Source organism: Cinclus cinclus, chromosome 7, assembly GCF_963662255.1.
Source record: "Cinclus cinclus chromosome 7, bCinCin1.1, whole genome shotgun sequence".
Classification (NCBI taxonomy): Eukaryota; Metazoa; Chordata; class Aves; order Passeriformes; family Cinclidae; genus Cinclus; species Cinclus cinclus.
The window spans coordinates 18,558,524-18,580,603 of record NC_085052.1 but is presented as its reverse complement, the minus strand read 5'-3'; the positions used below and the strand labels follow the sequence as shown (position 1 = coordinate 18,580,603).

General features: G+C 41.0%; 1 protein-coding gene across 5 annotated transcripts in view; it reads right to left on the bottom strand.

Annotated features, from left to right (window-relative positions):
- Positions 1 to 22,080, bottom strand: part of LOC134046399 (WASH complex subunit 2A-like) — a 37,071-nt gene that overhangs the window by 6,235 nt on the left and 8,756 nt on the right. The window contains exons 11-27 of one of the 5 annotated variants that reach the window (XM_062496835.1): positions 21,875 to 21,987; positions 19,642 to 19,714; positions 18,790 to 18,846; positions 16,759 to 16,926; positions 16,026 to 16,159; positions 14,142 to 14,234; positions 13,528 to 13,632; positions 12,517 to 12,633; positions 10,818 to 10,966; positions 10,282 to 10,387; positions 9,348 to 9,527; positions 8,168 to 8,350; positions 5,713 to 5,841; positions 5,407 to 5,502; positions 3,075 to 3,191; positions 1,473 to 1,535; positions 589 to 801 (exon numbers count right to left, since the gene is read on the bottom strand). In XM_062496835.1, coding sequence (XP_062352819.1) covers positions 589 to 801; positions 1,473 to 1,535; positions 3,075 to 3,191; positions 5,407 to 5,502; positions 5,713 to 5,841; positions 8,168 to 8,350; positions 9,348 to 9,527; positions 10,282 to 10,387; positions 10,818 to 10,966; positions 12,517 to 12,633; positions 13,528 to 13,632; positions 14,142 to 14,234; positions 16,026 to 16,159; positions 16,759 to 16,926; positions 18,790 to 18,846; positions 19,642 to 19,714; positions 21,875 to 21,987 — 2,096 coding nt within the window. Of the gene's footprint in view, positions 1 to 588; positions 802 to 1,472; positions 1,536 to 3,074; positions 3,192 to 5,406; positions 5,503 to 5,712; positions 5,842 to 8,167; positions 8,351 to 9,347; positions 9,528 to 10,275; positions 10,388 to 10,817; positions 10,967 to 12,516; positions 12,634 to 13,527; positions 13,633 to 14,141; positions 14,235 to 16,025; positions 16,160 to 16,758; positions 16,927 to 18,789; positions 18,847 to 19,641; positions 19,715 to 21,874; positions 21,988 to 22,080 lie in introns of all 5 variants that reach the window. The other 4 variants (XM_062496836.1, XM_062496838.1, XM_062496839.1 and 1 more) reach the window with 4 other exon arrangements.

Below are 22,080 nucleotides of genomic sequence, written 5' to 3'. Positions count from 1 at the left end.
GAGTGAAAAACAAGTGAGTCAGGAGGCAAAGATTTGCCGCATCAAAAGCTGAAACACTTTTTTTTTGTTTTCCTTTGTGTGAAAACAAAAGGTTTTTTTGAAAAAGAATTGAGAGTTATAGTTTAGGACAGCATGACATTTTTTATCCACAGAGGGGTAAAGGTCAACCTACAGCAGTGATGTGCCCTGGATAGCTTGTCAAAGCAGCTGCCTGCAACCTGTTTTATAGTTAGCCTAGCAAGAGATCTTTTTAAATATTTTTTTAGGTTGGTGTCTCCTGGGATAGGACAGGATGTTATACTAACATACCTTCAACCAATAGGGAAAAACAGTATTTGGAAAAGGTACACATATACTTTAAAAGGCACCAGGTATATGCATAATCCCCTTACTGAGCTAAGTATAGGTGCTAAGCTAGACTTTCTCTTCAGTGATCCATGGAAGTGAGAGGGGATTAGTTTTTCACACTCCCATTTAGAGTCAGATAAACCACACTGTTAGCAGAACTTGCATACCAAAACAAACTCCTGCACAAGTACAGACTGTGTTTTTAACCCCCCCTCCTCTTATCCTAAATATCAAGGTTACCTTATTGGCATTGTGCAAGGTGTCTGCTTGCATGGGCTGATCAAAGCTTACGCCAAGGTCTTCATTGCTTCCTGCAGCAGAGAAGGCTTCACTGTTCTGTACCTCCTTGGGCTCATGTAATGGAGTGTCCAGCACTGGTAAGGGGGACTTAACATTGGAGATCTTAGGCATTGCACCAGGTAGTAAGGCTGAAGGGTTAATAGCTAAGTTAGCCTACAAAACAGAGACAACAAAAACATACACACAAAAAGAGATCACATTACTACTGCTCCAGAGAAGCAGCAAGATCTAATGTATCTGGCTATTCAAGGTCTACATCTAAAGTGCCTGGCTTTTCTCAGACCTAAGAACTTCTGTGTCTCCCACAAGCTCTGTCTCACTAAAACTGTGGAATGGTCAACACTATTATTCTGTTAGAGCTTCAGGAACAGTTGTGTCAAGTTATGCCAGACCAAACACCTATATAGCTCGATATTCTGTCTGAGGAGACAATGGTTCTGACTTTGAATGGTACTGTGATATAGACAGTTACTAGTCATTTTGTCAGAAGAGGGATGTAACCATCGTCCCCCCTAAGGGTCTCTAGACATACTTAATAGTGCTAAAAACAATAGCAGTTCAAAGACAAGCCCACCCTCTGCCCACTCCCCCCCCCCCCCCCCCCCCAAGATGACTAAATAGTGCTGTTTAGAGTCAGGACTGAAACAGAAGGAGGAAATAATATTAAACATGCAATACAGAAAAAGCAATCAAAAATATGCCATCTGGAAAAAAAATAACATTGCAAGAATAAGGTAAGGAAGCAATAAGATTTTGGTTCAGCGAGGCAGGGAAGATTTTCTTTTTCTTTTTTTGAAAGTTAAAATGCCAGTAAAGTTAATTACTTGTAACTTTCCAATCCGAGATGAAGGCTCTTTGGTTTTAATGGGAACGGGACCTGTAGACTTCTGCACAAAATTACATTGGATTAAACAAGTTGACAAGTTGTTATCAACTAGACCATAGTTTTCATTTCAATACATGTACAGAAAGCAGCTAATTGTTTACCAATTTCTTCTGAAGATACCTTGTTATCATCACATTCTACCACTAGAGCTATAGTCACTAAGTTTTCAGTTTCCCACATGCCACAGCCCCATCTTCATTATCACATTTAATTCACCCGTTCTTCTACCCAATATTATACTTTGCCACGGTAACTGAACAACATCCATCTTTTCCAGGTCACTGCCAATAGTCAAATCAAACCAGCACAGCTATCTTCTCTCTCCTTGCTTATTCTGTCCCCTAAAATCCTCTGAAGCCATATTGCCAGGCAATGATCTAACTTTTCTCTTTGTGACTAGCTGTAATGGGGCTACAGACATCAGTGAAGCCCACATGGAAGCCCATTGTTAAAACAGCTTCAGAGAAGTGACTGTCCCTCTAAAAAAAACCAGGCCAGCAGTGCTAGAAAGACTAGGCTAATGAGCAAGAGCAGCTGTCTGAAGACTTGGGTCAATTCTAGGATGCCAGGAATGAATCAAATCAGCTAAGGTGCACTTCCCAGGGCTTGCTCTCCAGAAGTTTGTAGTCTGCATGGCTCTGTGAGCTAGGTACTACTGTTGGTATGACTGGGCAGTGAGAGCTCCTTCAGCTAGGCTGAAGTAACTGAGGGTTTGCAAGCGTTAGGACACTAGTTTGAAGGGCTGGATAGCATGACAGAGGAATCCTAACATCTGAGGAGATTATTTTCTACTTAATTACATGTGGTGTTCAGCTTAACCTCAGACAGGCTGAAACCATTCCTACAGCAGGCTGTCATTAGCTACAAAATCCAGGAAGATGAGCCTGGTTCTACACTTCAAGGAACACTATAAAAAGGAAAGGCATGCTAATTACCAGCCCTACAGGTGTGCTGTGTTCTCCAGCCCAGGGGAGAAAAAACAACTCCCACTCCCTACAACAAAAAGCTAATCTCCTACAGATGAAATTCCATGAAGCAGTTCTGGTGAGGCACAGGCCAGAACTTGGGTCCAGATCACCTTTCCCAGAGACTCCTGATTCTGCAAGACAGAAGTCTTGTTTACTCACCATAAAGACTCCGAGATAAGAGTCTCAGCTGACACAGATTTGTGCTGCATGCCCTGATCTCCTCTCTGAGAAAGGCTACCTTTAAAGATCACATTCAGCCCAACAGATTACTGGCACTTTAGAGAAGAAGAAACAACCCATTTTCAGTACAACTGGACCTAGGGTGTAGCTCTTCACTGCCATTTCACTTTTTTAAAGTGCACATACAACCAGTAAAACATCAGTAACATTTAAACTTCTTGCTAGTAACAGTGCACCTGCTGATAAGCAGAGAAGTTTGGCCACGCATTGCTGCCTGGTAGCCAGTGAATCCAGGCATTAGTTTTGATCTTTCCAAGGCACTTACTTAGAAGAGGATGATACATCTCCTTTCTCCTTGCATGCTGTTCAAGGCACAAGTTTTAAGTACTTGCCTCTGTATTTGCTGTCTTCAGAGTCTCATCTTGCTTGGCACTTAAAGCATTTTCTAGGTTACTGCTCACTGAGGAAGGGCCGACACTGGTCTGTAGAGTTTTCTTCTCGGCCATTTTCTGAAAGCATTATGGACACAAGTCAACATGAATGGGGTAAAAAGCATGTTGTGCAGATCCCCCCCCAAAAAAAAAGCAAAAACAAAAAACCCAAGCCCCCAAAAGAACTCAAGCAATTTTTTTAAAATCTTGCTTTTAATTGAACAGAAAACTAGCCACATCTTTTGATCCTGCTTCCTGCTGTGCATAGCTGTATTTGGTTTGCATGGCCAAGTTTTGCTAGTGGTGGTGGGGGTACAGGAGTGGCTTTTGTGAGAAACTGGTAGAAGCTTTCTCCATATCTAGCAGTGCAAATCCCTGGTGGCTCCAAGGATGGATGTGCTGCTGGCCATGGCTGAGCCAATTAGGAACAGTGGTAACCCCTCTGTTATAACATAGTTAAGGAAAAAAAAAAGAAAAAAAAAAAAAAGAAGAGATATTGCACAGATGTAATTACAGCCAGAAAAAAGTGGCATGAGAACATGGGAGAGGAACATCCCTGCAGATAGCAAGTGCAGTGCAGAAGGAGGGAGAGGAAGTGCTTCAGGCACCAGAGCTGAGATTCCCCTGTAGCCTGTGGTAAAGACCATGGTGAGGCAGCTGCGCCCCTGTAGCCCATGGAGAACCACAGGGGTGCAAAGATTAACTCACAGCCTATGGAGGAGACCCAGGCCAGAGTAGATGGATACCTGAGAGGAGGCTGTGAACCCATGGGAGGCCTGGGTCCTGGCAGGGACCTGAAGAACTGTGGGAGAGGAGCCCACACTGGAGCAGGTAGGACTTGTGACCCTGTGGGGGACCCAGGCTGGCACAGGCTATGCCTGAAGGACTGCACCCCAAGGAAGAGTGACCCACATTGCAGTAGCTTCTGGAGAACCACTGCCCATGGGTGGACTTAGGTTGGGAAAGTTCATGGAGGACTGTCTCACCCATGCTGGAACAGGGGAAGGACTCCCTTCTCTGAGCAGTGGCAGAAACAAGGTGTGATGAACTGACCTTACCCCCATTTCCCATCTTCATGCACCACTGGGGGGAGGAGGTGGTGCTAGGAAGGAAAGATGGATGGGGGAAAGGTGTTTTTAAGGTCTTATTTTATTTCTCATTATTCCAGTCTGATTTTGCTAGAAAAAAAATCAGTAAATATCTCTAACTCAAGTCAGTTTTGCCTGTGTCAGCACTTGGTAAGTGATCTCTCCAGTCCATAACTCATTTATATAAAATATAACTTTGTTACATTTTCTCTCCCCTGTGCAGCTGCAAAGGGGACTGAGAGGGGGCTTTGGTGAGTGTCTGGCATCCTGCCAAGGTCAACTCACTACAACAGGTCATTGGCTTATGTCTCTGCAAAGCCTTCCATTCCTCCATTCCTTTAGTCTGCCTCAACCTTTGCTGTCTGTGCTAACAATTAATAATGAGAGTTTCAATGAACTTCCAAATGCATGCATATTTTCTCATCAACAAAACAGCAGAGAAAACAAAAGCACAATGCTAGCTGAGGAACAGTGCTATTTTTAAGTTTTCAAGCAACCAGGCTTCATATATAGTGTCCCAAGCACTAATTACTGAAGACTACCCTGTCCTGAGTCCTCAAAGAAACTGTTTCCAGGAACTATTGCCACTTTTCTAGCCTAGCTTCCAGCTATAGATATGAATATAGACTAAGGTAAAAGTTACTTTCAATTTAATCAAGATAACTGTATTTAAAACTAGCAGTTTAAAATGTCTGTTAGAACTCTGACCTCAGACCAGCTGTAACACAGTCTAATTCATCACTGCAGCTATTCACCCTTTAAAAGCAATTGGGTAACCATGAGGATTTTAATACTGCATCCTTACCTGAGATCAAACCAAGCTGAAGAAACTTGAATTACACAACTCACAGAACATGACTGATCAGTCATGTATAAACCAAAAGGAAGTAAATTAGCAAGTTAAGCTGTTAAACAAAGCAAACTCTACTACTCTGATTTCTGCTCAGGTATGCTCTCTTACACCTAAGCCAGTACCAGTGGTACACAAAAATAAATAGAATCCAATTCTCTCATCCCAGTGTTGGGAGACCCAATGCATCTGTTTGCTCCCTATGTCTTCAGGGTCACAATGACCATTTCTGTTCTCTCAAAAAGACCTGAAAAGTCACTTAATTTCTTGTGACTACACAAATGGAGAAAAACCCTTCCATACACTTCTTTCCAATCTCTTTTATATAAACCATTTACAGTAGAGATATGGATACCGGAATGTTTGGTTTTGCAGTACTGAAGAGATCATCCTCATCATCATCCCCAAAAAGCCCTCTTCCAGGTGATAGCTTCAGGATACGGTTTGCAGACTAAAGCAACAGAAGACAAAAGAAAGATGTGTCACAGATCCAAAGCACATCTCTTTCAGTCCATGATGCCAGAATATAACTGACACGAGCATTTAGCCCTCCCTGGAAATCACTGACTTCTAAGCAGTGTCCAAACAACAAATACCAGGACACTGAACATTTCAAAGACTGTTTTTAAACAGGAGGTTCAGAGGAGGACTTTGAGCTCACCATTGACTTCTTGGGGCTGGCAAAGAGGTCTACGTCTGGGTCATTGTCCTTCTGAAGTTTGTGACTGAAGAGAAGCTCTTCGTCTTGAAAGACCCCAGTGCTTTTGGGCCGAGTACCTTCCTCAGAAGCCTGGAAGAAGAGGAGGAAGGTCACACAGTGAGAAACTCTCTCTCTGAGGAAGTTATTTGCCTCATGATAAGGAAGGTTACAATTCCCCTGAGGCTACACTACAACTCTGTACTGGTAACAAAAATACAACTTATATGGCTGGTTATGTTTCATTTTGACAAATTTACAAAACTTATAATGTAAGTATTTGTATTTACAGTTCAATTTAATGATAAGACATTCACCACAATGTGAGGGTCTGCTGATCTAAGATCCAGCTGCTACTATTTACTTGTGAAGCTTCCTTCAAAGGAAAAAAAAAATTTTCAGGATGTTATCATGACTGTATAGTAAGGTTTATATTCCAGTAAGACTTTTATGCCTCAAAAATTTCAGGTAAGGATGCAGGACATCGTATTGAAAGGAAGAGAAACTCTCAGTTACCTTCCTAAGGAACATTTTCAAAGAAGACTAAAAGGCCTTTTAACAAAAGGCCTGTAAAGCTATTATTGTTACTAGACTCCCTGTTCTTGTCCTGTCAAAGCAAGCAAACGCCCACAAGGAAGAACAGAACATACCACCTTTGGCAAGAACTTGTACTTTCAAATTTGCTGCTGTGGGGAAGATTGAAGTTGCATGTATCACCCTATAAGCCCTCCATTACCTGGCAAAGTTATGGATATCAATTCCTCGAGCACCAAAACCAGTGCCTTTGTGTGATCCTGGCCATTGTGGGCACCCAGGTCTGGCTTGCAAAGGCAAAGGCCCCACTTAAATGTCCAGGTAAAAAACACATCTATGTTTCACCACTCATTTGTCTGTATTTAAATTCAAATTAAAGAATGCTTCTTCAGAGCATGACTGGGCAGCCAGTACCATGACACCAGACTCAAAATCCAGGCAGCAAGAGTGGCTATCGTACGAATAAAGCCTGATTCTCCTCATTCCTATTCAAGTCTCCAGGAACCCAGAAGGCCTGACTAAATTTAATTTCCAGTATACAATTTTTCATCCATACACCCTCTCCTATGATTTTTCTTACTGTGATTTCTTTATTACATTCTCAGCCTCTCTGTGCACCAGCTTTAATTTCATATCAAAAGCCAGGTCACATTTTTAGATCATTAGAACTGCTGTTTATGACCAGATATGTGAAAACCTAATGCACATCTAGAATTATCCACACACAAAACACATATTAAATTGAAATAAGCAAGAAAAATAGTAGCACCTTTCAGATTTGTATATCAAAAATGTCAAGTTCATAAATTACCATTCTGATTTTTGCATTTCAGCACCTTAATCACTTTGTGACTATTATATGCTGACAGATGAGAGCTTTGAAGGAAAGATTTGAATGGATTTCTATTTTTCCAGATTCATAGGACAGATGTGGCTTCTTCCAATCATCTCCCAGTATGCTCCCCACAAAAAACCAAACACAGTATTCATTCACAAGCAGTAAACAAGGGCCCATGCTAACAATCCATTTTAACTCAGAAGCTGCTCTAAACAGTGATTTTTCTCCAACAGTCATCTATTTCATTCAGTTCCAAGGGCTTCTGAATAAAGTGTAAATAGCCTTTAGGACTGGCAGCTTACTTTACACACTAAGATGACAAAACCTTGTGGTACACTATAGTATACAGTATTTACTTTTTATCACTACTTCAAACTTAAGAGTAAAAATTTCAGTACATTTGCATCAAGTAGAAATAAGAATATTGCCATAGATTCAAGGATATTGCTGCTGAAAATTCCAAGTCCACCTCTTGATGGTATACACTAGATCAGAAAACCCAGAGTAAATAGTATGGTAGCTGGAAGCTTTTGTAAAAAAATGAGTAACACATACTTGAAAAACAGAAATAAACATAGGATTAAGATAATTATTGCTGAATCTAAACCTGAAGGCATATATCCAGCAAGCAAACTGTAACAATATAATTAAAAAAAATGAAAAGAGAGATAAACCACAAGACTTAAAATTCTGCATCCTTTTACTTCCTAGAACTTTGACCTTCAGGAGTAACTGAAGAGTCAGTTTTGTAAAGCAAAAATCAAGTAGCTGCACCAAAACATCTGTATATGAAAATAATTTCTTTTTGTATTAGCATGATGCAAAATGCTTTCAAGTTAGTGGGACAGGAAAATTTACAAAAGGATTCAGGATCACAAGGAAGAGCAGGAATTAATTCTCACCCTGGAATCTGGAAGGTTAGAAACTGAGAAACGTAAGCCTGCGTGACATGAAGAGAGGGAGAGGGAAAGGTAAAAACAAAACCTTGCCTAGAAAAGCAGAGATAGAAATACCATTTCTGGTATTCAAGAACTTCCTTACACTCACCACAACAACTCCTTTCTGTGCATTTTTTATGCCATTATCATCTTCCAGTCTTTCGTCTTCCTCCTCCTCAAATAAGCTTAGCACTTTCTTTGCTTGGCTTTTCACATCTTTCCCCAGAGCTGGTGGTGATGTTGCAAACAGATCTGAACTGCTAGCTGGCTCTGAAGATATTACTGCAAAAGGCTCCACCAAAGAAGAAAAAAAAAAGTAACACATCAGCTTGTTACTTATTTCAGGTTTGCCCAAAAGCCCCGCTAAGCATTCTTGGTTAAATATCAGCAGTGACCAGAGTTTTGCAATCATTACCAAGCAACTAACTTTTCCCAAACAGACAGAATACTAAAATGCAGGTTAGCACCTGACAGTTGACAAAGAAAAGAACACAATTTCAGCTCTGAAAGGAAGACAAATTTCCTCCTGTATTTCCTCCAAATTTCCACCCTACCCTGTGGCACTATTGATAAGCAGCTTCCTGCGTTAAGTTTTTCTCCTCATCTCTATGTCAGGCTGTACATGCACCACAAGGCTGCACTAATCAGCTTTCCACTATCTCTGTGTTACCTAGCTCATACCACTTGGGATACTTTGGGGTAAACAGCAAGTACCAGAACCTTAAATGTGCTCAGGAAAAGTGTGGAGAGTAAGAACTAAAATGGAAATTCATCAGCTGGTAATTCCTTGACAATCACTCAGTAAGATTATGCCCAAGATCAGTTCTGTTGAAGCTTCTGCAATAATACACCCAATACTCATCAATACTGGTCCGTAACAGTATTGCCCAGCAGAAATTCACAATCCTGAAGGCCATAATAACACTCTATAAATCATCACACATTATGGTAAAACAAAGTTATTAAGCTTGAATTAAAATCTATGTATTTATACAGGTTATGTTTCAAGGGAAAGCTCTGTCCATGTAAATAAAGATTACCCAACCCACTCTGGAGAGAAAACCAAAACAGATTCTGCCAGCCTCCTTCCCCCCCAAAAAACCCAATCCCTCTCAAGCACATCAGCTAGGAAACAATTTTTAAAGTGATTTTGCTAAATGGAGACAGAATTGCTCTTTTCTCCAATCCAGAAAAATATTTATGTGCCAGAGCAGCACTGTTTGATTGTGTTTTTTTTTTTTTTACTGAATCTTTACCAAACTTTAGATTAATGTAAGAAAATCCCTCACTTTTTCCTCTGTTTGCTGCTCTGTAACATCAATTCCTTGAGACACAGGAGCTGCTCCACGTTCTTCTGAACACCACAGTGTATCTTCTACCTGGTTAGATTTCACTGTTCTATCTGGCAGATCTTCCTCCTTTTCTTCTTCATTAAAGATAAGTGGTGCTTGTGCTGGTTTTACTTTCTCCTGCAAAATTAGGAGAATGTTGGTGACACAGAATTGGCAGTTATATATAAAAAGCATATTCTGCCGTGGGATAGCAGAGTCTGTTTGCCTACTGCAAAGGTCTAGGACACTGGCAACATACCTGACTTCTCCTATTTTCCTCCCATGGGACATTCCGGTTTGTGACTATTAATTTCCAGTACTATGAGTTTTTGAATCTGGTTGAAGAGTGCCAGGAAGCACATGTAAAGGAATCCCAACTGCAGATACAGCTTTATTAAACCCTTGCATCTCCCACTCTCCATTCCAAAGCACAACCAGACAGGCAGTGCATCATGGGCTAAGATACTAAGACAGAGGATGGCACGAGCACACAATAGGGAGGGTCAAGTAAGAAGCCTGTTTACACATCTGAATCATCTTGGGTAGGGTAACACAAAAAGTTAACCCTGGGTACTGAGTCAGCAGTAAGCTGTTTGTTCCTTTTAGTGTACTTTAATGGTTGAGAGCTTTCAAAACATCCTTAGGATGTGCTTTTAGCATAAACCAAACAAATTTAGGGTAAGTGGTCAAGAAAATTTTGAAGTCTCTATTAGGCTAATAGTAAGAGTGTACATGTAAGACTTCAGTCTTCCCTGTTCCCACTCCCAATTTGCTAGAGTTACCATTGTGTACAACGAGTTAAGACTTATATTCAGTACCTAACAACAAAGACTGTAAAGAGACTGTAAAAGTGTTCCATGTCACTTTTAAAAGAAGGGGGAGTTACCACTGCAGCCTTAGCAGCTGAAGGAAGTAGCACTGATTGGGAGCTGAAGAATGATTCTCCATTAATATCATCATCTTCAAATAACAATGATGGCTTCTGTGGCTTTCTTTGGCTGCAGTGAGAGAGAGAAGAAAGTGGAAGATTCATCTACATCTGTTTAAAAGCATCACTTAGGGCCATCATTTGCAGCAAGTGCTCCCAGATACAGCACTTGGCTTCTTTACTGTCCCAACAATTCCAACACCCTCTTTCTTGTCTGCAAAGCTTTCTGCAGAAGTGGAGATTTAAAAAATAAAGGTCAAGAGGATTTTATATCACTGGCATAGAAATGGAAAGGCCAGTTCAGTGCAGGCAAGGAGAATGACCCACCACAGATACAAAAGAGCCCAGCACTGCTCCTTCCTACTCACACACCCCTACTTCCTCCTCAGCAACAGTACCAATAATCAACACTTGCAATATGCCTGGGTCCATCTGGTTTTCAAAGGCCTGCTGGGCTGTTCTAAATAAATGTCTCCCCACTCCTCTCCCAGGACTGTCACCTCTCTTTAGTGATTGCAAATAAGTCCTCCTCATCCTCTTCCTCAAAGAGGCTTGTCGTCTTCACATCTTTAGCCTGACTGACAGTGCTAGTTGGTTTTGCAAGGTCTTCAGAAGGAAGTTTAGCTGGCTTGGAGACATTCCAATGTTCCTTAAAAAGAAGAAACAAGTTTTCTTTTGTATTGGTCAAAGCCCCTTTGCAACCTTCTCTGTAATGAACACTTCATCATTTTGGCAGTCCTTTAATCTCTCTCTCTACTAGTTTACTTAGCTGCCTGCATTTTAGCCACTGTAATCTGACATTTCTCAGGCTTTGCAGAGGGCCTGGTCACCTTTCGGCACACAGTATTAATCCAGCAAAATACAGTACACACACTTTGTTACAGCTGCTCTTGACAACTGAGGTCACTGTCAACTGCAGTGTCACAAAATCAGGGTCATTCAGTAGAACCTGACCGGAGCCACTAAATTGTTAGCAAGACTGATGTACAACAAGAAAAGGAAAAACAAGAAAAAAAAAAACCAAGAAAATAAAAAACCAAGAAAAAAAAAAAAACCAAGAAAAAAAAAACAAGAAAAAAAAAAACAAGAAAAAAAAAACAAGAAAAAAAACCAAGGAAAAAAAAATAAAAAAAACAAGAAACACCCCCCCCCCCCCCCCCCCCCCCCCACATATATACCCAAGACACCTCCTTACTAGGAGTGCTCAATGCTGCATTTACTTCCTTCACATTACTTCTCCCCCAGGCACCCATCCACAGCTACCATTTATTCAAGTCTACACACTAAACAAGATTTTTGTTTTGCTATTCCCAGCATTTCAAGTGGCTTTCCCCAGTTTCCCACCTTGGTTTGTCCTCTTTGTGAAAGGGACGACAGGCATGACAAAGTTTGAACTTGGTTTTTCTACATTAAGATTAAAATGCATCTAAAGACATTACTGTTGTCTACTAAACAAGGAATTACAGGACAAGTAATAAAGCCTATGTAACACAGTAATATTTAGAGATAGGAGGACTAAGAAGAGTCTGGATCCTATTCATTTGAGCTAATTTAGAAGTTTCCAGACAAGTTTTAAGTTTTTAATTTACTTCAGTGTCTCTAGCTTTCATTTAAGATGAAGGACAAGACCTAGCCCATCCCTAGAAGAGGACTGCTCTATGGGAAACCTTATTATTTATGTATCATTTTCTCATCCCTAGATTTAAAAAATCAAAACAGTTCAAAGAAAAAAAAAAATCAGGAAAACTTAAGCAAATAAAAATTCCAATAAACAAAACCACATACAAAAGAAAACCACCTCAAAACAAAGAAAAATCTCAACACATATCTATCTAGAACCGATAAACTTTCCCTACAGAATTTAAAGCAGTAAGAACAGACTTATTTTTCCCTTTTAGTGTTTTTAAGTCAGATTTGTTGGCAACAGTCTCCATTTGCTATCAAACTTCCTATAAATTACATTGATAATACTGATTTTTCTCTTCCACATGACTTCTGTTACCTAGATCCTGTGAAAATTTGGACCAAGGATCAGCCTTCTTAACTGCAAAGAAGTCAAAGGACTGGGGTAGGCATGGCATGTGGACACATCAGAGTTGGTCTCTGGTTCCCTTCTCAAAAGCTTTATGCTTTGCTCAGCATAAAGCCCAGCAACCAGTTGAAAGTAAGCACTTTGAACCAAATCTCACTCCTCAGTACCTCCTCATCACTGCTGAAGAATAAGCTGGAAGCTTTCTTGAGAGGCCCTGGCTGTTTTGCTTTCTCTTCTGGGGACTTTTCCTGGTGCTTCTTAGCAGGTCCCACAGCAAAGAGATCCTTAAAACAAAATAAAATATAATATTATAAAATAAGTAAAAGCCAAAGCCACAATGAAAAGCTCATTGAGAAATCATCAGCATGTAAGATATTATTGCCATCCACTTCTCATATAAGCAGGATACAGAAATGGTGTCTTTGGAAGACAATTTCAAGTTTAACACCATATTCTGGTACAAGGAATTCTACACATACAGCATTTGCTAGACCAGAAGCCTGTAAACACACAGCCTGGTTCTGGCCCACAGATTCTCCACCAGAAGACATAACCAGCAGCCAGAAACCACCACTCAGCAATTCCGTAGCACAGCAGCCAACACAATGGGGCACTGTTTCTAACCCATATAATGAAATGGAGAATGAATCCTATTCTGAGGACAGGCATTAAATGAGCTGAACAAAAACCACTGGGTAAAAAATTAAAGCACACACTAATTAAAAAAGTTTTAAGGTTACTTGCACAAACTTGTGCTCTGACCTCTGTTTCCATACTAACAGTCATGATTCTTACACACTGAGGAGTGAGGAAAAAAAAATACAGCCACGACAAGAGAAGCAAGGTTTAGGATACAACAGCTTATTGAAGTTAGTATTTGTTCTACTGCTCAGTGTTCTCTAGTCCTATCAATCAGGGGGATAACATCCTTCACGTCCAGAGTTGAAATGCACTGACTGCAAACTACTTAAAAGACCTCAAGAACATGCAAGACTCCTCACTCCCACTCTCCTCCACAGTGCTGTCCACATGATCAGAACTGCTGCACAATGCAAGATCAATTTAGTGCTCCATTTGCAAGCCCAGTGTTGTACATTTCTGAATATTTCCTGCTGCATTTGCAACATCCTGTGAAGGCGGGTTCCCACACACAGCCAGTATCAGGAAGTGGTACTTACCTCTTCATCATCATCAAACAAGGAAAGTGGAGCTTTTGTCATGGACTTTCTGGTGGGGAGAGATGTAGCTTTGGACTTCACAGGTTTACTTGATGAAAACAAATCCTATGCAAACCAGAGAAATGTCACTTTGCAAAGCAAGGCTGTATGTTTAAGAACTCTAAAGGAGACATTCATGTTTTTCCTTGTGAAAAAAGATGTTTAGAATGCTTAAGAAGCAGTGGCTGCCTTATCTGATGTACCAATCACTTGCAACTGGACAGGGATTTTCCTGATCTTTTCAGGTTAATTGCTAACTGAAAACCAAAATGAAATATAAGCAATTTTTAATGATTCTTGCTCTTAATTTCCTGCTCCCTCCTGTCTTCAGGCTTTTAATTTATGCCTTTGTGTACCACTAATGTTTAACTCCCTGAAGACAGGGAAAACAATCAAAGAGCTTTCACTCTTGGAGCAAGAAGGAACCTCCAGAACAGCTGCAAGTATACGCATGGATGTCAGACTTCCCCATCCTACAAAATGCACAGAGACCCCAGATGTGGGACGAGTGGACTGAAGCCAGGATGACTGAGATCCCAAGGATTTCTGTGGGGATTTCTCAAAGAAATACTCACTTCAGAATCCTCCTCATCAGAGAAAAGTCCTCTCTGTTTTCTTGGAGGCGTTTCAGATAAAGGCTTGAAGTCCTCACCTGAAGATGGTTGACTCTTTAGGATAAACAAAGACACTGCATCAGCTCCCACTGAGATTCAGTAAGGACTGGCACATCTAGGACACATTTTTTTGCAGTAGCCAGGAGAGGGCATGACCAGGACCCAAATGTTATTTTATACCACCTCATGTCACTGCTGGGGATAGGGGGAAGAGAGTCTCTTCAAGGGTGAAGCATATCTCTTAAGTCAGCTCAAGTGGCAGTGGCAGAGGCAGTGCAAAAATCATTTGCCTCTTTTTTTTGTATCTTCTGTCATTAGCATTGCTGCTGTTGCTGTTAGCTTTTCTACCTTGTTTCAAGTAAATTGGTTTTATCTCAACCCCTGATCTTTACCCTTTTGTGCCTCCAATTCCCCTCTTTAGCACTCCCCCGGGAGAGAGGGATAGCAGGAGTGAGCAACAGCATAGTTGCAGTGGGGGCACTAAACTGGGAAGTACCTTTCCTAAACCATGACAGACTAAGAGGCATGCTGATGGCAAAATCCCCGCAGCTGAAGGAACAGAACCCAAGCTTGTCATCTGTAGGCTGAAGTCCAAAACTCATGTGCTATGCACAGGTGACTTGCAGGTCTTACCACAGACCTCCTCTACCACACCATCCTTCTCAGCAGAAGAATGTATGCAGCAACTCATGCCAGGCCTCGTGAGCTAAAGGAAAATGTTTCTCTTAACAAGCTGTTTTTCATAAAGGACAAGGGACAGTTTGTGCCAGCCGTCATTTCCTGCATTATCACAGCACAGCCCCAGCCTGCCACCAGCTATATTGCCATTAAACTTCGAATGATCCCAGACCCAAGCACTACTGTCATAAAGCCTGGAGTATAAAACAGCCCTCTTTTCCTGACTGAGCAGGAGGGGTGCTGCTGAATCAGTTTTCATCCTCTTCTTCAGGAAAGCCAAGTGCTGTGAGATCCCTCCCATTACTGCTCCCACTTCACTGACCATGGATACTCTTGCACAGCAGCAGAAATAGAAGCTGGCTTTGGCCCCTGTGCTCAGGTGCTTCTCATAGGACAATATGGAGTAAGTGCTACAGCAATTTGCATTAGACATCTCCAACAGTACCTCTCAGTCCAGAGGGGAGAAGAGTCACTGCAGCTAATTATGTTCAAATACTCATTGGATAGGAGTGTAAAATGAGTATATACAGTATCTACTGCAGAAACAAAGAGCATTACTACTTTCCTCAAGGCACTGTTCTGAAAGTGGAGGGGAGTTAGGAGGTTCTCATAACTCTCTATAGATGTGCTCAGCACCACATTCAGAGCTTTCTACAACTAAGAGGAGTTTTCAGCTGAAAAACAGTTTTCTAAATGCTCCAAGTTTTGTATATGCTTAGGTAGAACCCACCCTCTTCTCTCATAATACAAACAAGCTATGGGTTACCAGTGAAGTTGCTGTCCGTGGCTGGTGTAAGAGCAGGCAGTCTCTGCAGCACAGAATTGTGACACCACAGGTTCGTAACTCAGGCTGGTTTCACTTCAGCCATGAAATTCATAAGCATTTTTTATTATCAGAGGCTTACATTTTGCTCTCATTTCAATCATCCTGCCTCAAGATTCTTTCAGTCACTGCTCACACAAATAAAAACCTCAAATAAACCCCAAGTTTAAAAGGCAAACAGCATTTAAGGACCACTGAAGCACTAAATTATGGAAGACCCTATGAACCTAATCTTATTTCATATATATGTCACTTTCATAGTGTTGTATATGGAATGACTACTTCAACTTCACTATAAACATTTCCTAAAACCTCAGCCATACAATCCATTTTTATGCCATTACCTTTTTTTCCATTATTGTCTCCCTATGGCTTTCTGTTTCTTTAGTTGTCCCAGCAATCTCAGAAGGAATGGCAGGTTTCTCCTTGAATAAGTCACCTTCTTCATCGTCATCAAATAGGTCAGCTGTGGACTTGACTATAGAAAGAGACAAAACAAACAGGGAATGAGGAATACAGAACAAGAGAAGAGAGTCTCTAAAGATACCATACTGTTTAACAATGATCAGAATCAGGAGCCTTTGAGAGAAAAAGCCAGAACAAACTCTCAAAGTGAAACACCACTTACCTGAAAGCACTGGTGACAGAATATGCCAACAGCTGAGTCAGCTGACACCTCTAAAGGCAGTGTTTTGTATTGGCTTAGCACAATAATTAGCACTGACCCTGCTAATAGGGAATGTTGGGCACAAGGATTCAAGGCTGTGTGAATAAAGCCTGTACCAATCCCCTGATTCAAGTCTAGATATTGTCCTAGTGGTAGAAGGAGCATCCTTAGAAGTCAGGGGAGAGAATGTACAAATATACCAGCCTCACACCACTCTGATGAAAAGAAATACCAATGACAAGAAAACCCTCTACAACAGAACACCATAAACAACCAAAACCACAGCCCCTCAAAACCCAAGCGGAAGTAGCAGTAATGAAGGTGTGAATATTTTAACTCATTGGTCCCTACCAGTTTGAATTTTGATGACCTTCAGTGTTGAATCTTTCACCACAAATGTTTACAGGTACCTGTATCTGGAGGCTTTTTAGTTGCTTCCACAAAGAAGTCATCATCATCATCATCATTATCAAACAGAAGAACTTTCCCAGGCTGTTTAGGAGTTTTTTCTATGTTCTGTGCTGCAGATTTCTTGTCTTTTTCCTCAGTTACAGTGGAACTAAACACATCACTTCCTCCTGCAGGTCAGATGGGGGCAGAATAAAAATCAAAGAAACAGTGTGTCCAGAGTGTCCAAAAAGCTGAACTTGTGCCATAGTAAGTGACATCAGGTATAGTTTCCATCTCAGCAACTTTTTAGGTGCTCCTGCAACAGTGCCACATCAAAAGCATTAGCTAGACATATTCTGATAAAGCCAGGACACAGACAACCCCTCACTCTCATTGCAGCCACTTCTTCCTCAAACCTGCTCAACTTCCCTAAGAACATCAGCCAGACTCTGTGTTGAAGCTAGAAGACTCAGTAGCCCTACACTGTCTCCCCTATGGACTTCCCAAACCAGAATCCTGCTCTACTAACTAGTACACCACGGCAAAATAAAAGTGGTGACTGGGGAGAGGGAAGGACAGGGGACCGAGTTCTTCCCAGGAGCCACACTTGCCATACCAGCCCACCAGCCATACTGCAGTACGAGGCTGGGTTTGGCTGCGAGATCCCTGTGCACGCCAGATATGGCAGGGATTAATCAGAGCCAGCCAGAACAACTGCTCCTTCTGCACCTGCTGTGGAAATGTCCAGCCTCAGTGCTAAGTTCATGACCATCTGCAAACACTTCTAATGGTCTAAGCCTGTCTTTTTGCTTCTCATGTGTAGATGCTTGGAAACGAGACAGAGGTGGGGAGATATTTAAATGAAAGCTTGGCAGAAAGTAGAACAACTGCTATTTGGTTAAGTCAGCAGACTGCATAAAAATTTTGATCAGCAGGAGGTTCTTATTTTAAAAAAAGTGTATTATGCAATTATAAAGTGCCTCAGGATTGGCAAGAATACAGCCACAATATTTGGCTATTTATTAAAGATTATTGAGTTCCTAAACAAACTGTTCACTAGAATAGCAAAAGAGCCTCAATCCTGGCTTTTCTCTGGTGACTTAAGTCTGTCTACAAGTTATTGAGAGGGAGGAACTGAAGACTAAACTCACTGCTTACACAACAGTACCTCCAAGAAATGATAAAAAAATCCCACACATCAATCTGCTGTTTTAAACCCTGCTGCTGAGTTTTACAATTATGTAGATGTTCCACTGTTGACATGTATCTTTGACCCTGGAGTAAAAGTCTGTATTTGTGTACTTCCTACTCTAAAAATTATGCTGACTGAGGGCTCAGTTAACTGAAGCCAGTCTTAAAATAGGCCTTTATTAAGAAAGCCCAAAACTTAAAATTCAGGTACCTCAATCAAGTGAAGAGCCCACACACTGACAGAAATCTTTGTCAGTAAATTCAAAAAGACTGGTGATGTGTTTCTTTTTATTGATCAGCTTGGATTCTAATACAAAACAGAGATTTTAGTACAATTCTTTTTTACTTTTAGCTCCAAGTTATAGATCTGGTTCTTCTCTATGTATGCAGATCCTCTATCCTCTGCAGATCCTTTAGTTGGACTAAACATAGGCACTTGATTAAACTGTTTCTCTGCTAACCCAGGGGAATACGATCAAATGTGAAAGATCAAAATGCACTTCCTTGTCAGAGCACAGGTGGAAGCTGTGACTGCATGCACAGCAGAATTAAGCTGTATAATAACAGCTGAAGTGACACACATTATTAAAAGTTCAGCACAACACTTGAAGCTGACAGTTGCTAGTATCTGCCACCAGTGACACCTACCTTCAGAGCTCCTCCAGAATCTCTGATTATCCATAAAACATGCTGCAGTTTAGGCTTAGCATGATAGAAGCATCTGTATTTGTCATTAAGCATATGATCAAGCAATGCAGTGCTGCTGTATTTGGACAGTTTTTTCTTTAAAACCTCAGCAGTAGGTTTTAAAGAAAAGAGCATTTTGTGCATGAAGCAATTGGCTATTGAATAAATCATACCTGGAAACAGAAATACTGCACCTGCAGGAACTTTCTTTAAGGACTTTGTAGAGGATGCTGAAATCATAGGAAGTACAACACAAATGGATGCACTTATTTTATGCTGTCAAAGCCTTCAGAACTCTACCACAGAAACAGGAATCCAAGAAGTTGTCTGAGTCGCTTTTTCTTTTTAACAGTTCAGAAGTCTTTACACATTCTCCTTTAACTTCTGGGCTTTTGTAAATACATGTAGCAGTCTATTTTTTTTTTCCATTTTAACTCCACTGAACAGCTCGACTACACTGAAGCTTATAAGCACATTACATGTTTACATATAGCATTATTTACAACAGTTCACATTTACACACTCAAAACCACTTCAATGCAATACATTCAAAACAAAATGGCTTAGTCTCCCAACACATATCTGAAAATTCCTCAAATATAGTGCTTCAGTGAAAGTCCTGTAATACAGAATGCGTGCTCACAGTCCTTAATGGTCTAGATATACACCTAGTGGGAAACTCATGTGAATTAATCTGCAGGAAGAAATCTCTGCTCCCCTCAAACCCACAACTGGATCACGCAAAGTAAACTTGAGAAGCTGGAACCCAGCACACACAGAGAGCTCTGCCAACAGCAGTAAGGACATCCTTTCAGCTGTAGGAGAGCAGCTGTGTGTAACAGATCACAGCAAACAAACACATGGAAAATTCACCACAGCTGCTCTCTGTTAGGACTGGTGAGGAGAAGAGACTTGCTCTGCAATTGCTACACCAGGCTTTCTAGTTTGGGAACAAACAGTCGAGCTGTTAGCAGTAATGAATCACAGTACAGGCAAGACTACAGGAGGCAACTCTTGGCTCTTACCTTCACTTACTGAGACTCGTTCCTCTCTCTTTTTTGATTCTTCTCCTTTTGGTGCTTCAGCAAAAAGATCACTCTGATCATAGATGAAAATGAAAAGGGGAGGAAGTGGTGAATTTGTTTTTGTAGATTACAGATGCTGATTTTTCCATACTGAATGTCCACTTCTGAGCCAAGACAGAGGAGGTAATCACCACTCCCTTTTCAAAAGGATGTCTGCAAATACAGACTTAAACCTAGGTACTCAAGTGTTAACTTGAGTGCATACATTCAGAAAAGCTGCTCTCTTCTAAAATTTAATTTACTGATCACTAGTCTGTCTGCTGAGGAGATGGAATGACCTTTTATTTGCACATCTTCAAGGACTTACAGTAATTAATCTACAGCTGGGTAGATCCTGATTATACCCTTCTAAGCTTTCCTACTGAAATTTATACAGTAAGGTTTGAGGGAAAAATCCAGGTCAGGACAAGCATAAAAATACTCCTGAACTTCATGTGGATAAAACAAATGTGCAGAGAAACACACTACTGCTCAAAACCATTGCAGGACACTCCCAACAGTCATTCTTGTATTCAGGCTGAAGTGCTGTGCACCAATCTCCAATGATCACAGCCTGGATTTCCAGGAAACCTCCAGTTCTTTTGAGTACTGACCATGTAATTTCTTGAAAGTCTCCCTCTTATGTGAATTGGGTATTAGAGGTTGACTACCTGGAGACTCAAAATACATGGTCTTTGTATAAAACTTTGTCGAAAGAAGGCAAAACACTTCAGCAATTGTATGGGAGTGCAGGGGTGTGGCAGAGGTGTCAGTGATCAATTGCCCATTTGTCACCTGTTATTTGCCTGCTGCCCTGCTGTGTCTGCCTGCTGGTACATCCAGCCTCCTCCAATACACAAGTAAAGTGAAGCTAAGTCACCCTTCTGAGATGTTTCACTTTAGACAACAGAAAACCAAGAACAGGTGTATGCAGGCAGGCAAAAATCACAGATAGATCTGCTTGGCTGTCCTGTGTCTACACAGATGAGGAAAGTAGTCTCAGTAATAAGTCACCAAGAGGTAACCAGTGATGGCTTCATCCAAATTTGCACTGATACAAAGCTGGCTTGCACTACCAGATTATTTCTCTTGATATTCTTTTAAGCTATTGTCTTCCACTTAAAAAAAAAAAGAAAGAACATTCTTTCAATAAAGGCTGTGTTAGCATGGAAAGCATTGCATGGAACTATCCCCTTCCCTACATACAATGCCCCTGTTTGGTGCTTGTTGGCTACATTCTAGTACATTGGGTATGCTAAGCCTGAGAAACATGAGGCCTTCTTCCAGTTTCAGTCGAATACCTCCTTGGCTCCAAGGAGCACCTGATTTTTGTTCTAGCTGCAACAATGAACACAACATCCCACAAAGGCAACAATTTGACTTTTGTTCTGGACTTACCTTGACTGTCACCAGTATCAGCTGCATCAGAGGCAATCATTTGCTTTACACAGCTGTATTCTTAAATCTTAACCAGCCCTGACATCAGGTTTCTACACTCTTTCACATGCACAGTGGTAAAATAAGATCAGAAATGCACTTCATGCAATTTCTTCCTCAAGGCAGCTCTAGGTAGCACAAGAGTAAACTTAAACTGAACTTTTCTTGCCAATATATGCATCCCAGGAACTGTGCAAAAAATACATGAAACAACACAGCATAATTGCAAGAGGAAACTTCTAACAGCACAGAAAGAGAAACTCAGCAGCAGCACTGGCTACACACGGTACATGAAAGATAATGTGTGAATGGCACCATTCAGGGTTCTCTTTCCTTTACACTTCTCCCACAGAGAGAAAATGACAAAATTCAGTATTTTCACAGGCATTTTAATAGAAATCTGCTGATTTACCACCAAATGATGGCATTTGATTTACCACCAGAGCTAAAAGTAAGGGATCAATTAAGCTCTCCTGGAATCAGAACCTGTCCAGTATAAAGCTTGAACCATACTTGCATCTCTCAGCAGTAGTACTGCAGAAGAGAGGACATTGTACCAACGGGTACATAAGTGTGCCACTTGTGTAGTTATGTTTCCCCACTGGAAAGCTATACTGTTCAACAACACTTGAATATTACCAAGCAACAAAATGCTGTTTGTCCTCTGTGTCTTCCAGAGGTGGGAATTTTCAGGGATCTTTTGCTTTCTTTTTAAAAGGGGGAAACACTCAATTTCTACAATCTGCAGCATTCTCACCTCTTCATCATCAAAGAGGCCTGTTCCACCACTGAAGAGGCCACCCCTCGAACCAAATGGTGTGAAGTCCTCATCAGTCAGTTTAGGAGGCTTGAAGATATTATCATCTTCATCTAGAAGGTACAAGAGCCACGATCGTAAGACTGAACAAATTTCAGGAAAGGGAATTAGAGACAACCAAAATATAAATTGCTTTGGTTCCATCT